General features: G+C 35.9%; 1 protein-coding gene across 4 annotated transcripts in view; it reads left to right on the forward strand.

Annotated features, from left to right (window-relative positions):
• The window catches only part of LOC101221859 (probable inactive serine/threonine-protein kinase scy1), a 36,457-nt gene extending 21,912 nt beyond the window's left edge, over positions 1-14,545 (forward strand). For 3 of the 4 annotated variants that reach the window (XM_011653400.2, XM_011653401.2, XM_004144372.3), the window contains exons 10-22: positions 926-1,065; positions 1,137-1,247; positions 1,417-1,533; positions 2,187-2,276; positions 2,406-2,459; positions 2,914-2,988; positions 9,912-9,987; positions 10,168-10,267; positions 11,590-11,659; positions 12,061-12,131; positions 12,568-12,677; positions 13,548-13,808; positions 13,869-14,545. In XM_011653400.2, the coding sequence (XP_011651702.1) occupies positions 926-1,065; positions 1,137-1,247; positions 1,417-1,533; positions 2,187-2,276; positions 2,406-2,459; positions 2,914-2,988; positions 9,912-9,987; positions 10,168-10,267; positions 11,590-11,659; positions 12,061-12,131; positions 12,568-12,677; positions 13,548-13,808; positions 13,869-14,140 (1,547 nt within the window). In that variant the 3' untranslated portion in view covers positions 14,141-14,545. The remainder of the gene's footprint in view (positions 1-925; positions 1,066-1,136; positions 1,248-1,416; positions 1,534-2,186; positions 2,277-2,405; positions 2,460-2,913; positions 2,989-9,911; positions 9,988-10,167; positions 10,268-11,589; positions 11,660-12,060; positions 12,132-12,567; positions 12,678-13,547; positions 13,809-13,868) is intronic. The other variant, XM_011653402.2, reaches the window with a different exon arrangement.
• Positions 14,546-20,141: the final 5,596 nt, after the last annotated feature.

Here is a 20,141-nt window from a genome sequence, read left to right on the forward strand (position 1 = left end):
TTCCACACTAAAGGTCAGCGCAAGATTTCTTCTCAAAGTTTTTCCAAGGGCTGTATAGACCTTTTCAATGTCCACTAGAATGGAGTTTGTTTTGCGCATCCAAACTATATGTATATATTTTTTATAACCAACCACCTTAATTCTTTTTCCTCTTTCGAAATCTCTAGAGCCATTTTATACCCATAAGTTCAGATTTGTGGATGCTAATGTTGAAGCCCAAAGTTTCTTCAAACAGCAGCCTGATGGTATTGAAGAGATTAGAAATATCTTCTTTCTCATGGGAGGAAAAAAAGGATGATGTCTTTGATAAATTGCCAGTGATGAACGTGCAAAGGATACATTGCATACACTAAACTGCTCCTAAACGATGGATGATACTAGCATTCCTCAACCACTAACATATGTAAGGATCCTTTTTTTTCAATAGGAACTGAAGTGATATTATAAAAACAAACTGAAACCAAGCCCTTTAACTTAGTTCTCTTTGTAGTGATTGGAACCTAATGCTCTGAAGATGGGTTGAAAATAAGTTTTATTTCCCTCAGGAGGGGGGACTGATTCTGTCTTCCTTTTGTTAAAAATAAACAAGAACTTCTCGTGGATGATTAGAAAGTGATGAGGAGAACATAGTAGTCACATCTTAAAACTTGCCAACCTAAGTAAGAAAAAGGTCTTCCATCTACTAGTTATTCAGGATCAACATGCATGCCTACCACACTTTCCCTTCTTTTCTGTTTCATTTTTATATTAGGACTTCTTATTGTATATCATGTTTGTTTTTTTGCACTCTTGTCTCATCATTGAAAGTTAATTGCTTTTCGGTTTCACTCTTGTATCTGCTTTTCTTATTCCATCTTCAACATTTTGTCTTGTTTTAGTTTTGGCCTTTACATTTGTTGATTAATTTGCTATCTATGGATGATAGAGTATTTCCAAAATAAGTTGGTGGACACTATACACTTCATGGAAATTCTTAGTCTAAAGGATAGTGTTGAGAAGGATACCTTCTTCCGGAAGCTCCCAATTCTAGCTGAACAACTTCCTCGTCAAATAGTACTGAAGAAGGTACTTCCAAATTACAGTATTTGTTTTCTTGTTGTGCATGGTAAATGTCTCATTCTTTTGTCCTTCTACAGTTGCTTCCTTTATTAGCTTCCTCCCTTGAATTTGGTTCAGCTGCTGCCCCTGCCTTGACCGCATTGTTAAAAATGGGTTCTTGGCTTTCAACGGAAGAATTCAGTGCAAAGGTTAATTCTTTATCTTGATTCTTTAGTTTGATATTATTCTGTTCAAGTAATGTTAACATATTTTTTTCTTCAAATTTTTGTTTGCTTGATCTTTTACTTCTATCTGGCACGGATTTGGTCCTGGTCTATTACTTCTTGTTCACTTGGGTTTGGCCACTATGATGTTTAGGTTTTGCCTACGATTGTGAAATTGTTTGCCTCCAATGATCGAGCTATCAGAACTGGACTCCTGCAACATATTGATCAATTTGGTGAATCATTGTCATCCCAAATGGTTGATGAACAGGTATGAAGTTGGAAAATTATTGCATGTTTCATCCATATATGAAGAAACTCGGTAATTTTCGTCTTTCAATGAAAAGTTTGTTTCTGGTTAAAAAAAAGAATAATTATTTCTTACACAATATCTTAGTTGGAAACTCTTACTTAGGTGGGATTTTTGTGGGCTTCCCTTATATTCTTTTATTTTTTCTCGATGAAAGACGTTTCTATAAAATAATAATAATAAAAGAAATTATTGAAACTAGTTTATTTTGGTGAGAAGGAAATGGTTTGGATGAGTACTAGATGATTTTTCCTCTACCAATTGAAAATATATTACCTTACATTTGGGCTGGATTTTAAGAACAAAACTAATAGTCTGTATAGGGATGCTACCCCCACCTCTTTCTCTCTTTCTTGAAATTTGTTAGGCATGAGCGGAAGGGTTTTTTTCACAAGTTACTTTATATCTATATGCATACATGTATAGAATAGTGCATGATTATGTGCACCTGCTCTCACAGAATGAATGCTTTGACAATGGTTGATTGGATGCTTATATGATGTGTGGTGGGGTTATTAGTTGTCTTAGCTTATATTTATGAATTTGATTGGTTGTGTAAAAGAATGCTGTGATCTCTATCGTATCCAATTTTATAATCACCTTGTCTTACCTAGGTCTATCCCCATATTGCCACCGGGTTCTCTGACACATCTGCTTTTCTTCGTGAATTGACTCTAAAATCCATGCTTGTTCTAGCTCCCAAGGTACATATATATCACTTATCGTTTGTGTCTTTTCTCTTCATTATATCAAAGAAAGTTCTCTTTATTTTTGAAAATACAATTCATGTTATTCACGATCAAGTTTTGAAATGATCTGAAATGGTATGGCAGCTTTCTCAACGCACTATTTCTGGGTCATTATTGAAGCATCTTTCGAAGTTACAGGTACTGCTTTAGCCATTTGTTGCTACAATTGGTTCTGCTTCCATTTTATCATCTTTTTTTTTTCTTTTTTTGGGTGTATGCACATGCATCTATTTTGCTTTATGATAGGTCCCAAAGAACCCTTTACATCAAAAATGGAAAATATAGATAAATCTATTAGCCAAAACGCTACTAACCGACTGAATATCCTATACAAAATTTGTATCTTTATCCTTTTTCCCTGTGACATAACCCTCTCTGTTTGTTACTTACAAAACGGGTCCTATCATTACAAGTTCGGACACATTATACATTTTTCTTATATTTTCTGTATAACTAAATCTACTAAATAAGGGTAACTTCCTCCCAGCCATACATAAACTGTATTGGTGGTTTCACTTTTGTACCACCCAAGCATTATTATTCCTTTGTTATTTGTTCAATTATTTACTGAGAACATTTCTGAGTCCTACAGGTCGACGAAGAACCAGCAATCCGAACAAATACGACCATATTACTTGGGAACATTGCAAGTTACTTAAATGATGGGGTGAGTATTTATGTAAAGTTGCCTGCTGCTTCACTTACAGCCATCAGTCAACAATCGTGTTGAAGTGCTTAAATTTTAGTTTTTTTTTCTTATGATGATGTTTAGTAATATACTAGAGTTTCCTGGTATTCAAAAGTATGCTTTCTTTTCTTTTATGTCTGATCACTTATCCTCATGTTTTTTCTTTATCCTTGTACGATATTCCTTATGATCTCAAAAAAATTCTTACTGTATTCTCTTAAAAAAATTTGATTTATACCATATAAGAGAATTTTATTAATGCTTTAAAAGTTGTGAATACAAGAAAACAAGTACCCTATTTATAGCAAAATAACCCTAATTCTAATCAATAAAACCAATCCTAGTCCTAATAGATTAAAGATTTGACCATAACATCCTATTCCTACATCATTTTCTACCCCTAAAAAACAAAAAAAAAATACTTGTCATCGAGTTTTAAAATGAAAATGAAGGTAAAAACAAGAAAGTAACCTAACTGAATGGAGGCATCTTGGAACATCCAACATGAATAATATCCCAATTTTGTGATTCCTGCCAATCGATCCTAAAACTAATGTGGTAAGAAATAACTCTGTTGTCAAGGTATATCCAGATTTTTCATAAAATTGAATTAAAGCCCATTTTGTAAGTGTGATGAAAGTGCAACTGTGGTTGGTTTTTTATTTCTTCTGTAGTTTCGATATGGGCTAGATGACATATTGTATTAATGTTAGAAATAATGGGCTTAGGTCATGGTGAAAGCCCAATGAGTAGTTAAGATTTACTTTCCCTAATTTTTTATTCTTTTAATTAGTTTCGTGTTGCCTACAAAATTTTCCCTTTTGTACCTTTATGATTATTAGAAAATGATAAGATAGTCAACAACATGGTTTTTCTTCTTGGACTAGGGTTTCCACGTAAAATTGTGTGTTTTTCATCTCTATTTTGAATATGGTATTAGAGCATGATATTGATCAAACTCTAGACAACCAACTCGTGATGGAAACCAAACAGAGGAGACAGCCACCGGTATTAGTGCCATTGTTGTCGTCGCCGTCGATGCTCGGATCAACGTTGCCATGGATGAGTGGTTTCACCGCCTTGAGACAACGCCGCCCAACGCGATTCCGTAATTTTTCCCGTCACCTACGTGCTGCCACCCATCGCCGTTGGAGCTCCACGCGCCAGCCCATCTAGTTCATACCACGTCGGCCAACTCTTCTGTGCCACTCTTGGCTTCATTTGCAACTTGTAATGAACCCCACGTGTCGCTCCATGTGCTACCATCTAATTTCGGCTAACCACCACCGCTTCTATGATCAAATTTGTATGCGTTCCCACCCATTAACTCTACTGCAAACCCTAGTTATCATCCCGAGTTTAGGAATCCTCAAATCACTGAACATTTGAGGTTAGTGAATCTTCGGCACATTCCAACCCTAATGTACCTTCCACTTCTTTTTCGGGTATAGCTCATTAGCAATTGTAAGGGCTTCGACAACAAATTGCAGCACTTGAGGCTACCTTAAGGACGACATCCCATACTCCTAGTCATGGTCATGACTTTCATACACCTTTACCGATGTATTTGGAGAATGCGGTAACCTTGTTTCCCACTTTATCCTCTTCTTATGCAACTAATATAGTGACACAATCTATGGGATACTTTTTAGGGGAAAAATTGAACAACAGAAATTATTTCTCATGGCCAGTCAGTGAAAATGGTCCTTGAAGGATGACATAAATTTGGTTTTCTGACGGGAAAAATATCCCGTCCTTCATTAGGCAACCCATATGAATGGTATTGGAAGGGAGAGGACTCTCTTCTTCGATCCACATTGATAAAAAATATGGAACCCCAGATTGACAAGCCATTACTGTATGTTGCAACAACCAAAGATATTTGGGACACGACCCAGACACTATACTCCAAGCGTCATATTGTCTCTCGGTTTTGTACTGTAGAAACAGGTCCACGAATACAAACAGGGACAATGAATGTGATGTCTTATTTTAACAAAACTCTCTTATTTGGTAGGAAATGGATCTATGCAGGGAATTTGTTTGGAATTGTTCTAGTGATGATATACAACACTCGAGGATTGAAGAAATTGAAAGAATCTATGGCTTTATTGCCGGTCTCCACTCTAAGTTTGATATTGTACGAGGGCATATACTGAGCCAAAGAACCTATTCCCTCTTTGATGGAAGTTTGTTTTGAAGTCCGTCTTGAGGAGGATTGTACAAGTGCCATGAGAATTCTGTTAACCCCCGCTGTTGATTCTACTGTCTTTAGTGTGAAGACCCCTGATCATGATAGTGAAAAGAATAGTGGAAAATTGATTTCCGATTGTGAACACTGCAAAAAATAGTGGCATACCAAGGAGCAGTGCTGGTAATTGTATGGTCATCCCTCGAGAGATAAGAGATGATCTTCCACTGACAAAACAAAACATAGGATGGGCCTATGTAAGTGAGACTGCTATTCCAACCACACTTAGAGTTATTGTCCAATCAAGTATACCTTTGTCTTTTAGTGAATTAGTATTGATGGTAAGAATTCTTGGATCCTGGACATTGGTGCCACAAATCATTTAACCGGTTCCTTTAAACACTTTGTGTCCTACACTCCGTGTGTTGGAAATGAGAAGATAAGAATTGTTGATGGCTCCTTGGCTCCCATTGCCGGAAAAAGGCAGATTTCTCATTATGACGGGTTATCATTACACAATGTGTTGCATGTGCCACAAATTTCAGATAATCTTCTGTCAATAAGCAAGATTACTGCAAAACAATATTCTTACCCGATTCTGTTTCTTTTCAGGACTTGAGCTCAGGGAGGATAATTGGCACTACTCGGCGCAGTAGGGGACTTTACTTGCTTGATGGTGCCCCCTTTAGTAGCATTTCTAGGACGAGTCTTTTATCTTCCTATTTTGCTACTTCTGAAAAAGATTGTATGTTGTGGCATTTCTATTTAGGTCACCCCAACTTTAAATATATGAAATACTTATTTCCTCATCTTTTTTCTGAAGTTGTTTCTTTTTATCTTGTGATGTATGCATACGAGCTAAACAATATTGAGTCTCTTTTTTCTCGCAACCCTATAAGCCAACCCGACCTTTTACTCTTGTCCATACATGTTTGGAGACCATCCAAGGTCACTACCTCCTCTGGTAAATGATGGTTTGTGACTTTTGTTGATGACCATACTCATCTTACTTGGGTTTTTTTGATCTCTGACAAATTTGAAGTTACCTCCACATGTCGGGACTTTTACCACTAAAGAAACGTAATTCAATACAAATATTGCAATCTTGCAGAGTGATAACAGTCGTGAGTTTCAAAACCACCATTTTAATGAGTTCTTATCCTCCTAGGGAATTGTTCACCAAAATTCTTGTGCTTACACCCTCCAACAAAATGGGGTTGCCGAACGAAAAAACTGTTACATTTTGGAAGTTGCATCTTCCCTTGTGTTGCCACTTCCTTTCTGTCCTATCTTCGGGGTGATGCCATTCTCACTGCTGCTCATCTCATCAACCAAATGCCTTTCCATGTTCTTCACCTCTAGACATCGTTAGATTGTGTTAAAGAATCCTATCCCTCCACTCGTCACATCCCTGATGTTCCCCTTCGGGTGTTTGGATGTACAACCTATGTCCACAACCATGGCCCTAACCAAACTAAATTCACTCCTCGAGCTTAGATTTGTGTGTTTGTTGGGTATCCTTTGCACCAACGAGGTTATAAATGCTTCCACCCATCTCCATGTAAGTACTTTATTACCATGGACGTCACCTTTATTGAGGATCATCCTTTCTTTCTCGTTAGCCTACTTCAAGGGAGAGTGTGAGTGAAGGGTCTAACTATATGCTTCCCTTAGAATCTACTTGTCCTCTATTATTACCTTATCTGACCCTAGCCCTTACAGTACAATCCTACCCACAAATCAAGTTACCTGGAAAACTTACTATAGAAGGAACCTCAAAAAGGATGTTAACTCTCCTATTGTTCAGACAACTCCAGTGCAGGATTTTGAACAAATAAGAGATTAAGGTATGAGTGATTCTATTAATTCACGTAGTAATAACAGAATGAGTGAGAATGACAGGTCCGAGATGAATTCAACTTACGTACATATCAACAATAAGGCAGGTGAGAATAACGAATCTGAGATAGGTGTTCCTGAAGATACGGGCAAGTACGGTAGTATTGATGGGGAAAGGTACTAGGTCCTGTACAAAGCACTCCATCTCTAATTACGTGTCATATGAGAATCTCTCACCACAGTTCAAAGTTTTTATTGCTAGTCTTGACTATACCACAATTACCCAAGAGTATCTACTTTGCCTTGGAGTGTCCAGGTTGGAAAGCTCTTGTCATGGAAGGAATGAGAGCCTTGGAAAAGAACAAGACATGGGGATCTCTGCATGCTCCCTAAGGGACACAAGACTGTCGAATGCAAATGGGTGTTTATACTCAAGTACAGAGTAGATGGTACACTTGACAGACATGAGGCCTTGCAAAATGGTTCACTTAGACTTATGAGATTGACTATTTTGAGACTTTTTCTCGTGTTGCAAATTTGAACACTATTAGAGTTTTGTTGTCTGTTGCAGGAATAAGGATTGGCCCCTATATCAACCCGATGTTAAGAGTGCATTCTTGAATGAGGATTTAGAAAAGGAAACGTACATGAGTCCATCTCCAAGATTTGAAACTCACTTTAATAATTAGGTTTGCAAGCTTCAGAAGTTCTTACGGACAGATTTATCACTTTCATTAAGTTTTACAGGTGCAATAAGGGGCACTCCAATCACAACTTGTTCACCAAAGTCTCTAAAAAGGGAAAATTGTAGTATTGATTGTCTATGTCGATGACATTGTGCTATCTGAGGATGATACTGATGAGATCGTTCAAATAAAGCTGATGGGGTTTGAGTTTGAAATCAAGGTCTTGAGGAATCTAGAGTACTTTCTCGAGATGGAGATTGCTAGATTCAGAGAAGGCATCTCAGTGTCCCAAAGAAAATACACCTTTGATTTATTAGCTGAGACAGGTATGTTAGGATTTGTCCTTCTGATACACCAATTGGGTTTAATGCCAAACTCGAACATTCAGGTGATAGGATTCTTGTTGATAAAGAGAAATATCAACGCCTGATGGAAAACTGATTTACTTATCTCACATTAGGTTTGACATCTTCTATGATGTGAGCAGTTAGTTCATTCCGGCACCTTATGAGGACCAACCAGGAGCCTGAGGTATTTAAAAGCAATTCTTGGTAAAGGTCTGAGATTCAAGAAGACTGACAGAGGATGTGTTGAAGCTTATACTGATTCTGACTGGACAAGATTTATGATATCTCCCTTGTCGTTTGGTAGTCGAATGGAACTGGGTTTTCACTTTTCTTCAAAAAAACCAAAATTGGTTCTGTAGGTACTTTCTTCTTCTACCGCAAGCTCATGTTCAATCTTTCTATCTTTCTTATTCAATTCATCCTCAATTGATTTTTTCTTTTCTTCTACTTCGGTCTTTTTTCCCTTAAATTTCACAGCCTGTTTGGATGAGTTCTTGATCTTCTTGAGTGACTAAATGTGATTCTTGACGGCTTCTTGATAAATCTTGAAGATTATAATTATGCCTTTTTTTTAAAAAAATTTTGTCCAAAAGAATTCGATTTCATTCACTCTTTCAGAAGTTCTCTTCAGAGATGTTTTTATTTGAATAGTTCTGTAACCTTGAAAATGTTTTTACCTCCAAAGTTTTGTTAGAATGACTCATAGGTGTTCTTCTCTTCAGAGATGTTTTTATTTGAATAGTTCTGTAACCTTGAAAATGTTTTTACCTCCAAAGTTTTGTTAGAATGACTCATAGGTGTTCTTCGATGTTGGTGATAATAATATCTTTCACACTTTGAATCTTTTTCTGAATCATCTAACTCCCAATTATTACATCGATTTCTTGAGAAACCGGTTTGATTGGATCTTTAGGCTCTTTGTTGATAATGTCGCCTTGTTATTCCATTCCAAACCCCATTAAAATCTTCATCGGAATCGCTAGAATCACTATAATTAATTTTCAAATGTGGATAATGATAGGTTCTTTGACTAGATTGGGCACGGGTGAAATTACTCTGTTGGAATTTTTCTTCTGAATCACTTGAATCAGAATTCAAATACTGCCTTATGGAGTGAATTTGACTTTCTTACCTATACCAACTGCTATACTTTTTCTTTGTTGTATTCATTGAGCGGTAATAGTCCATTCTTACAAAATCTTGATAAATCTGTTTTTTCTTCTGGAATTTTAAGGGTTCCCACTTGTTAGATGTATGTTGTTCGGCAATGAGCACAACTCACATAGCACCCTCCTATAATTGGCATTACAAAGAGTTTCCTGATCTTCCATCGGAGGCAATCAGCGTTGGCCCAGACGGCTGATCTGATACCAATTTTATGTATACCAAAAGTTATGAATACAAGAAAACAAGTAGTCTATTTATAGCAAACTAATCTTAATCCTAATCCTAATTAATAAAATAAACTAATCTTAATCCTAATAGATTATAGATTTGATCATAATATTCTATTCCTACTACATCAAAGTTACATTTAAATTTATATTAGTCTTTCATTCAAGTGACATCTTTGCTTGGGGTTTCTAGGAAGACTCAAGTGATTCATTTCCTTTTCTTGTTTTAATCATTAGAGATAAGGATGTATGATCATAAAGTTTGGGATATTCTAGTTTGGACGTATTTTTTTTTAATAGTGTCAAGTATTTCTTAAATGTACAAGCTACCCACTCTTCATAGTTGTACCACCATCATTATATAAGTATAGGTCTAATCCATTGGTGCACGAAATTGCTTTTTTCTATTGAAATAAAGTCTGATTGAGCTCAAATCTAAATGCAGACAAGGAAGAGAGTTTTAATTAATGCCTTCACTGTCCGTGCACTGCGTGATACATTTTCCCCAGCCCGTGGTGCAGGTATAACTGCTGTAGTCTTTTTTTTATCCTTCTCATTTTTGTTTTTATGTTAGGTCCATTTAAGTTTCAGTTGACCAATGCCATTGCCCATTTTATTTTAATTTCTCAGAGATTTTTGTTAACTGTTTAATAAATGATGTTATATTTCTTTAATTTTAACTGTCAATGTTATCGTGACAGGAATAATGGCATTATGTGCTACAAGTGGATATTATGACAGTGCAGAAATTGCAACTAGGATTCTTCCCAATGTTGTTGTGCTTACCATAGATCCTGACAGGTTTGTTATGATAGAAATTTTTGAACTGTTCTGAACAATGGACATCATAATACACTCCCCTCTCCCTCAACCCAGCCCGAAAGGGGGGAAAAAGATAAAAGAAGAAAAAAGAAAGAGGGAGCAAAATGTTTACATCGCTTGAAATATCTTGTGTTGATTATGTCAACCCTCAGCATTGTGATATTCACTAACAAGTGTCAAGGAACAAGGATCTTATGTTACATAAGTTATTTATTTTCTTTCATTAGCATATAAATATTCTCTTTATTTAACATCTCCTGGGTGCTTTGTGAAGATTTTAGAGGCAATTTCTGTCGTGATTGAGCCTCAAACCTCTAACATGGGAGGTTGTTTGTGTTTTTTCCTCGATGTGGAAGGTGAAAGTTTCCAAGAAGTTTAAGTTCTTTGTGTGGTAGGGTTTACACAAGACTTACCACCTTTAGACAAGCTCTTGTGCAAAAGGTTGTCGTTGGTTGGATCACATTGTTATATTCTTTGTAGGAGAGCATTTGAGAATTTGGTGTGGTTTCTTCGAGGTGTTTGGGTTCAGTTTGGCAAGTTCATTGTGTTGTAGGGACTAGGGAGTTGATTGAGAAGTTTCTCCATCCTCCTTTTCGATAAAATTTTAATACATATGGAACTCCTAGCATCCAATTTCGATACTAGACTGTAAACTGTCGATGAACAGAACTGAACTAGGAATGGAAGTAACTATTTGAACTACGATTAGGCTTTATACTTTTATGTAACACCAAATATGATTAGGCTCGCTTTATACTTTAATGTAACACCCAGAGGCCATGGAAATATTTTTGGGAAATTTCATTAGATGACAATTTTTTTTTTAAAAAAAACAGCTCATAACACTTCTTTTTTGCATATTGCAAATTTGGCAAATATGACGGTAATCCGATAGTAATCTGCTTTTAAATTTGCAATTTTTGCAATTTTGAAAATGTAAGTGATAAGGGCTCTATTATCATAAATAATTTTGCTATTTTTGCAAACTCCCCAATATTTTTCCCCTTCCGACTTATTTTACATTCCATAGCATTGCATGGGTAGATGGCTAATGTATCGGAGAAAGATGAGAGGATAGATGGATATTCTAATAAAATTTCTTATTACATGGGACCATTTTACTCGTTTCACAGAGTTGGGTTTTTATTTAATTTGTTCTTCTTCAATAAATACTTTCATTTGGTTATCAATTTATACAGTCTAATGGTTATTTGGATGCTCTAAAATATTTTCATTTTATGTCAGTTATATCTGTATGTATTCACTATTGCCTTTTGTTCTGTCACTTTTCTTGTTGATAGTGATGTTCGGTTGAAGTCCTTTCAAGCAGTTGATCAGTTCCTACAGATACTAAAGCAAAACAATGAGAAGGTGTGTAATGCACATTTAATTCAAGATCGCATTTACTTTGTTAATCTTGTGACTTAAAAGTTTTAGATCCCTGGGATAGATAGCCTGATACCATTATCTTCCATGTATTTGCTCGATCATGTTTGGAGAACAAGTTGAGCTGCTGCTTGTGAGAGACAGCTGGTGTTTTTTGTTTTGTTTACCCAACACACTCTCGTGTGTGCATGCACAAATTCCTGTACATTTTCTGTCTTGGTATTAGATGCAAGAACAATAGTTTTCTATTGACGAGAATACAATGGCAAATAGCTTGCCTAGTTTTGGAAAGGGAAAAAATAGGGGAGTCCACAGTAATCAAAAGCTGGTCAGCCTTTTAATTAGGAGATGTGTTGTGTTGACATGTGTTTTATGGTTTACTCTAGGAAATTTCAGGAGATACAGCTGCCGGAGGTCTGAATATCCCGTCTCTGCCAGGAAACGCTAGTTTGCTTGGGTGAGTTGATTTAAATATCCTGTCCTCACACACCTCTTTATCAACCCCCCTCCCCCCGTGGTTCCCCTACAAGACTTGCACTTTTTGATGTGGTGGGTGAAGCATGGCCAAGTTTTTGATATGGTTATTTTTGTGTTATTTCTTTGGATTTCCTGTCCAAGGTTTATTGTATGATGTGTTTATATATCACTCAATGAGAACCTTTGGTTCTAACTAGACAAACCTTTTACTGCTATTGTCTATCACTATTGTGATCAATATGCTACTTAAGTCGGTTAAGAATCAATTAATAACTCGATGGATGTGTGATGATCATATTGTTGCAACAGGGTTTTGATTGATGTACAAATTTGAAATAGTGGTCATAAATGTATTCTTATCATTTCTACACAAAATACCAATCTATTATCCTCCCTGATCTCAAGTTTATGTGCAGATGGGCAATGAGCTCCTTAACTCTAAAAGGAAAACCTTCTGAACATAGTTCTAGCGCTCCTGTAAGCTCTAATGCGCCTTTAGGCACTACAAGTTCTGATTCCATCTCAGGTACTTTATACATCTGCGAGTTTATTTATTTTTTACTTCTGAAATTATGCAGATGTCTATATTCCTCTGCCATGCTAATGTCTTTTTCATGATGATTGGTGTTGGATACTTGATAGTTTGATTGTTTTTCTTTTTTCATTTTTGATAATTTAGAATGGGGTTTTCATCCGCGTAATAAAATCGACAAGATTTTGGTTATTCTATTAAATTTTTTCTTGATTTTATTTGAATGTCTGTCAGCCTGTCAGAATGTGCTTGACAAACTTCACTGTTCATTGTACGACTAGGGAAAGAAAAATACTTACTTTTGAGAATATAAAAAATACGATTCACGAAGCATAGAAATCTAGTTATTTGGTGTGTTCCTAACACCACTTTTAGGGCAATGAATTAATTATTTTCATCTTTGTAATAGGGTACTGCACTTTTATCTATTTGCTTTTAGTCTTTTACGTAACTGTCTTCCTTTATTTCTTGTCTACACGGTGTTTGTTACTAAATATTATAATTAAATATTCCAAATCTTTTTGAATTTGGATATAATGAAAATGCGTTGGAAGTAAAATGTGTTAGAAGTAAAATGTATATAAGCATGACTATTGAGACATATACCATCGACTTAGAGGTCCAAAGTTCGAATGTCCACCTCCACAAAAAGAAATCAAGGGTTATAATAATATTGATTCTCACATTTGTTGACTGAAAAAATGGATTTCACTGAGATGAAATAGTTAAATAACTAGGAGCCTAGTACGTCACAATACCAACTTTTTCCCCTTTTAATGCTCGCGTTATCTTTTAGATGTGTCAATGATAAAAATTAGCATTTTCATTTTACCGTCAACTTTATTATTTCCATATTTCTTCCAGTTGAAAATGCTCAAACTACAGCACCTGTAAGGGTAAGTTCGAGTTTCGATTTAACTGAACAACATGCAACTGAATCGCCAACATCTACTGATGGCTGGGGAGAAGTTGAAAATGGAATTCATGATGAAGATGAGACTGAAAAGGATGGGTGGGATGAGTTGGAACCTCTCGATGAGCCGAAGCCATCTCCAGCTCTTGCAAACATTCAGGCTGCTCAAAAGCGACCTGTATCTCAACCTGTCTCACAAACAAAACCACCAAGTAATGCCAATTCATTTAGCTTTTCTAGACCTTGGCTCTATTACATATAACTCATTTTAGTTCTTTCAGGTTCAAGAAGTGCCCGACCGGCTAAAGAGGATGACGATCTTTGGGGTTCCATAGCTGCCCCTGCTCCAAGAACTGTCTCAAAACCGTTGAATGTAAAATCAAGTGCACCTGTTGATGATGATGATCCTTGGGCTGCCATTGCTGCTCCCGCACCTTCGACTCGAGCCAAGCCATTGTCAGCTGGTAGGGGAAGAGGAAGCAAAGCAGCTGCTCCAAAATTAGGGGCACAAAGGATTAATCGGACATCGTCTTCTGGTATGTGATTGCATATAGTATAAAACAAAAGAGTGATTTCAAGATTCAAGTTGCCTGCAATTTTTACTTTCCATTGTTTATTAGAGTAAAATTGGCCATTTCCTCCGTGAGTTGTATCTTAACCTTGATTCCATGCATAGTTTGATCTATAATAGCATTCTTTATAGTGCAGCTCTCTTTCCTTATCTTTTTTACTTATGAAGGAATATGATTGTCGACAATGGTCGGATTCCATAGGGGGAGACAATTTCAAAGCTGTAATAAACTTTATTTTCTTTTTCTTCTTTTTAGATTGTCAGAAACATTTTATTTGTGTATCTCTCTATTTTTACTCAAATTAATGTACTCAAAGTAGATAAAATAATCATTGAAAATTAGATTTTTGCATCTAAAAGACAGCAAATTCCATTAAATTCCATCAGATCGACTGTTCCAATATTTTTTGTTTCTACCCTTTGTTTGGATGTGTGTAAATCGTTAACAATGCACTAACGTATGTGCTTTTTTTTCATTTTAGTTTGTAAGATGGATTCCTTTTGTTCTCAACTTATTTATTTACAAGTATCTCCATTTTCAATTGATTAATTTTTGTCAGTTACTTACTATTAAACCAAATAAATAGTTGTTATGAATTAATTTTTCTCAATTGCTTACTATTGAACCAATAAATAGTTTTAAGATAGAATGTTTGAATGATTGGTAGACAATCCTACTGTGTTAGTTATACCATATTATACCATATTACACAAATTAAGAGAAGTGTCAAACACAAAGGTTTCGACTTGTATACATCTCTATAGCTACTATATTAAAAGGAATTATGTAGGAAGAATATTTACATGTTACTTTTTTCTTACATTTTGTGTGAATTTTCATATTGCCTTTTATCGAGTGGTCATGACTTTTTCAATGTACATTTGAAAGATATTATATATAACTTTTAGAGTGTAATCGTTGATAGAATACAATAGACTATTTAGATGTATATATTTGGAGGGGGAGCTAATGGTACATATTGAATTAGTAGGGTACAATAATTCCTCCAATGCGATTCAAAATTTAAAAAATATAGGAGAAAGTTAATGGAAAGAAAGTAGTAATTAATTAGATGAAACACGGCATCTTTTCCTATAATTTCACTATATATATAATAAAATTATGAAAAAAATATTGCATTATGTGAAAAAATAATTAGGACTATCAGAATGCACGCGTACCTGTTTTAACTAATCTTCTCAAAAGATCATGATTGATGAGATTTTTTTTTTTTAAATAATAATTTCGTAAATCACATCAACTACTACCAAACCAACTATCAATTAAGGATACGTTTTCTGTTGTTGTTCGTATCAACCTTTGGATATGCTCTTGCTTTTATTGATGCTTATGAATTTACTTCTTGGATCAAACTGAAAATTCTCTCAATTTGATCAACCAAAATTTAAGGGGGATGGAATGGGTTGTTAATTAAGAGAGAGAAAATTAATTGGAATAGGAAGAGAAAAAGGAGAAGAGAAGTTATTTGGGGAAATTAAATAATAATAATAATATATTATTATTGTATATATTTAATACCCACTCGGGTACGTGCAATTCATCTTCTTCCTCCCTTCACCACGCAAACCCTGGCCGCAGGCCGCCACCCTCCTCCGTTCATCTTCTCCATTGCGTCGTGTCTCTCTCTCCATTCACGCACAGGTGAAGCCGAACCACATAGCCATCTCGTCTCCTCCTTGTTCACGGCCATAGCTCGTCGTCCGTCACAACGAAGCCGTCGCGAAGTCCCGTCTCCCTCCGTCAGTTGTCGCACGGCTTCACCTCACGCGTCGCCGGTCGCGACGACTCATCAAATCCGAGCGTCCCTCTCCGCGCACAGTCGAGCCGTGTGCAGATCGCCAACTACAATGCGCCACGTGAGCCCTCCGTTCGACCCACCCTCCCCTTCGCAAGCGGCGCGCCTGCATACTTCGAGCCGCACGCGAGCAATCAATTCGAGCTGCCCTTCTCGTGAAGCCGAGCCATTCTTTACTTCGCGAGCCGCGCGCGTCCAAGCCGAGCCTTCTCTCACGCGCGACTACTCGATCCGCGCGCGTCCAAGCCGAGCCTTCTCTCACGCGCGACTACTCGATCCGCGCGCGTCCAAGCCGAGCCTTCTCTCACGCGCGACTACTCGATCCGCGCGCGTCCAAGTCGAGCCTTCTCTCACGCGCGACTACTCGAGCCGCGCGCGTCCAAGTCGAGCCTTCTCTCACGCGCGACTACTCGAGCCGCGCGCGTCCAAGTCGAGCTCCTCTCACGCGCGACTACTCGAGCCGCGCGCGTCCAAGTCGAGCTCCTCTCACGCGCGACTTCATCCGAGCCGGGTGAGCCACGCGCGTTCAAGCTGAGCCTCCTCTCGCGCGCGCCTTAGTCCGAGCCGCGTTCTTTCTCCGTGTCGACCCCTCTTTCTTGAGCCGTTTCCAAGCCGCTTTCTTGCAGTCAGCCAAGTTGAGCAGATTGCTTACTGTTGGTTTTTTTTTTTTTTTTTTGGGTTTAGACATACCCATCAAATATTAAGTTTTGGTTTGAGATACATTCGCAAACAAAAGTTGAATTAATTGTTGCCTTGGAGGTGAGTTGACAATTTTGTTGGAGGACTTTAGCCATTTTTCCACTCAATTAAACCGTAGGTTGATAGTCACTAAATTATTATTTTTAATCTTGTTTATGTTAGGACTAACAAGGATTGCCTTTTGAAAAAAATGTCTTTTTAAAATACATTTTCAAAAAAACAATTTTTTTTTTTTGTGTAAAATCAGTTTAAAATCTAAACACTTTTATGTTTGATTTGATCTATCTATAAACGTTTATATGCCAAAATTTATTTGGTTTGTCTTATACTAATAATGTTTTATATGTTGTTAAATAACCATAAAAACTATTAAAAATTAATTTCATAATAAAATATACATATTTTAATTTTTTCCTAAAATATTTTGAAAATTAATTGTACGATATTTTGAAATTACTAAATTTTTAAATACTTGAAACTAAATATTAATTTTGTTAGACCATTCAATTTTAAAAACACAAATATCTTAAAATGTAAATACCTAACTATATAAAAAAAATTAATTGATTTCCATAATAAAATATAAATAAGATAAATAATTTTCTTAATAATTAATTTCCACAACAAAATATAAATAAGATAAATAATGTTCTTAATTCATTTTCATTTCAATGTATATGAACACACATTTAAAAAATATTTTTCATTAACGTTTTTATGATTTTTTTCACAGTTGTTGAGAAGTGGATTTGGTTGAAAGAGAAACATTTGCAAATCTCTATATTTAAACAAATCTCTATAGAGAAACATTTGCAAATCTCTATATTTAAACAAATCTCTATAGAGAAACATTTGCAAATCTCTATATTTAAACAAATCTCTATATTTAAATGTATATGAACACACATTTAAAAAATATTCAAAATATTAAAAAAAAGAAAAAAAAACAACGAGTAAAAAATAGATGGTAAAAAGAAACAAAAAAAAGAGAGAAAAATATATTTTGAGAAATTTCTCATTAAACACCAAATAAACATTTATTCTAAAATCTGTATTTTCTCTAAAATGATTTATTTCATAATTTTATTTTTTCAAAATTTATTTCCTTCTCTTCAACGTGGAATAGATGCTAATAAGGAAAGCAATCCTGATCAATATCCTTCTTCTCGAGTTGAAAAGTAGTATTGCTAAGATGTGATAGGTGATTCGCCACTTGGTTACGTTCTTAGTACCTTTGCGGTCTATAATCTCCAAGTGAAACCACTTGGTTCTTAGTACATTTGTGGTCTATCTCCAAGTGAAATTCTAAAAGCAATAAGATCCATCCAATCAACTACAACTTGGCAAATGGTTACTTCCATAACTATATTATAATTGAATTACAGTATGAATGAGGCATGTTATGATTAAATGTGCTATGTTTGAGTTATATATGACTGAGTTGCGATATTTTGATGATTAAATGTGCTATGTTTGAGTTATATATGACTGAGTTGTGATATTGATGATATATGATATATATGTATAGGCTATAGTGTTTTGTTAATTCTATCTGTTAGAGTCGTACCATATGGGTGTCCCTTGGGATCACCACCTACGTATGCCTGTATGGCTAGTTTGATGTGTGATTCGACAGGGTCACATACAACCCGACTTTCCTTTGGGGTGATTCCTTCGGGATCATTGAGAGCCCAGATGTATCCCTACGGGACCATTGGATAGCATGCATGCGGAAGCACAATAGAATGAGGTACTTTATTATAAGACTTTAACGGGATGTTAACCGACACATAGCGGAACTAAAAGTGGGTTTCTTACTGAAAATAAATTTATACTCATTCTTTTAATGTTTTATTTTGATCTGTTAAAGGCAAACTGATGAATGACAACAAGTGACCGCGGTTCGCCATAGAGAATAGTTTCAGTTTCCTACTACATTTAGACTTAATTTATATTTAAATTTTTTTTAGAAACTTATGTTTATTATTTACATTTGTGACCCCAAACTAATGTTTTTAAAAATAAAAAGCATGTATTTATTTAAATGATAATGACTTCAGCTTAGTAGGAGAGTTGGGTCGTTACTTAAATTTAATTTACAATAAATCGCCCTTACAAATTTTCTTGAGCTATTGATGCTTTTGTAAATATTCATGAACATTTTTAAGCACAAGTGTAACATTTTTGTGCATCTTTTACTCACTTTCTTTTACTGATTTCTTTATTACTTTCTTTACTGCTTTCCTTCATCCATTTCCTTTATCATTTTCTAGCTTAGATTATTTTGTGCTTAATTCAGTAACAAATGAAGAGAGCAATGCCTAAGTTTTAGGATGCGTTTTGAAAATTGAGTTCATGATATACCCCTAGGCGTTAAGACATGAAATTTCTATTTCCAACCCAGTAAGGCGTTAGAGAATGCGTAATCGCATGAAGAAAATCAAAGAGTTTCTGCTCGTTCAAGAATTGAAAGGGTCAGTTGCTATGTCTCATTTAATGCTGCCAGAGGCATCATGATGTCTTTCGTCCGTGTGTTTCGCTTATAAATAGGCAATTACTTTCGTCGTTTCAATTCATTTGTGTTCAAAATTTTCAGGCATCCTAATAAGAATTCTCTCTTGTGTTCTTGCTCTCATCTTCAACCTTCTTTCTTCTTTAACTCAAATCTCCCTTCTTTCTTCAATTCTCAGAACTCTACAATCGTCGACCAAAGAAAACCGACTCTTGCCTTCACCAAAACCCAACTCTAATAAGGAAGAAGCAAAGGGCTTCATCATCTAACCCAACACCCAAAAGACCCACAACTACCCCCCCTCCCCCCCATTGCCAACCCTTTGAGAAACCTTGCATCCATGCTTCAAAAAGTGCTAGACTTGAGGCCTTTGTGAAGCAAGGGACGACCAAACCCAAACCTGTCGAAACCCTTTGCTTCGATAGACCTGAATCGAAGACTACACAACACCCATTAGGGAACCTGAAATTCCAGTTACGTCTGCAATCGAGCTAAGAAGGAGGAACGAAGATGAAGTATTCGACGACCTGATCTAAACGAAGTTAAATTATTAATGCATAGTAGGAAACTGGTATGCTATAGAGCTTAAAGTATTTTATGGATATTTGAGGAACTTATGAAGAGTTTCTAAAACTTTGCTATGTCATGTTTACAATGATTTCTTTGTTTAAAGTTAAGCATTAAGTATGATAATTGTGTTTTTGAAAACATCAGTAACTTGACGTTTTTACCAGATTATTTTAAATGTTTTCACACTTTTTAGGTAGGAATCATTTTGCCCCGAGCCGAGCTTATAGCTGCCATGCCGACTAGTCTGTTAGGATAATTTTGTAAAGTTGTTATATGTAAAAAACATTGTCGGGGGCAATGGAAACTAATTGTGTTAGAAGTCTGAATTTTTGTCCAAACCTTTGTAAGTACCTTGTTTTCTAAAAGTTTGTAAATA

Source organism: Cucumis sativus, chromosome 3, assembly GCF_000004075.3.
Source record: "Cucumis sativus cultivar 9930 chromosome 3, Cucumber_9930_V3, whole genome shotgun sequence".
Lineage (NCBI taxonomy): Eukaryota > Viridiplantae > Streptophyta > Magnoliopsida > Cucurbitales > Cucurbitaceae > Cucumis > Cucumis sativus.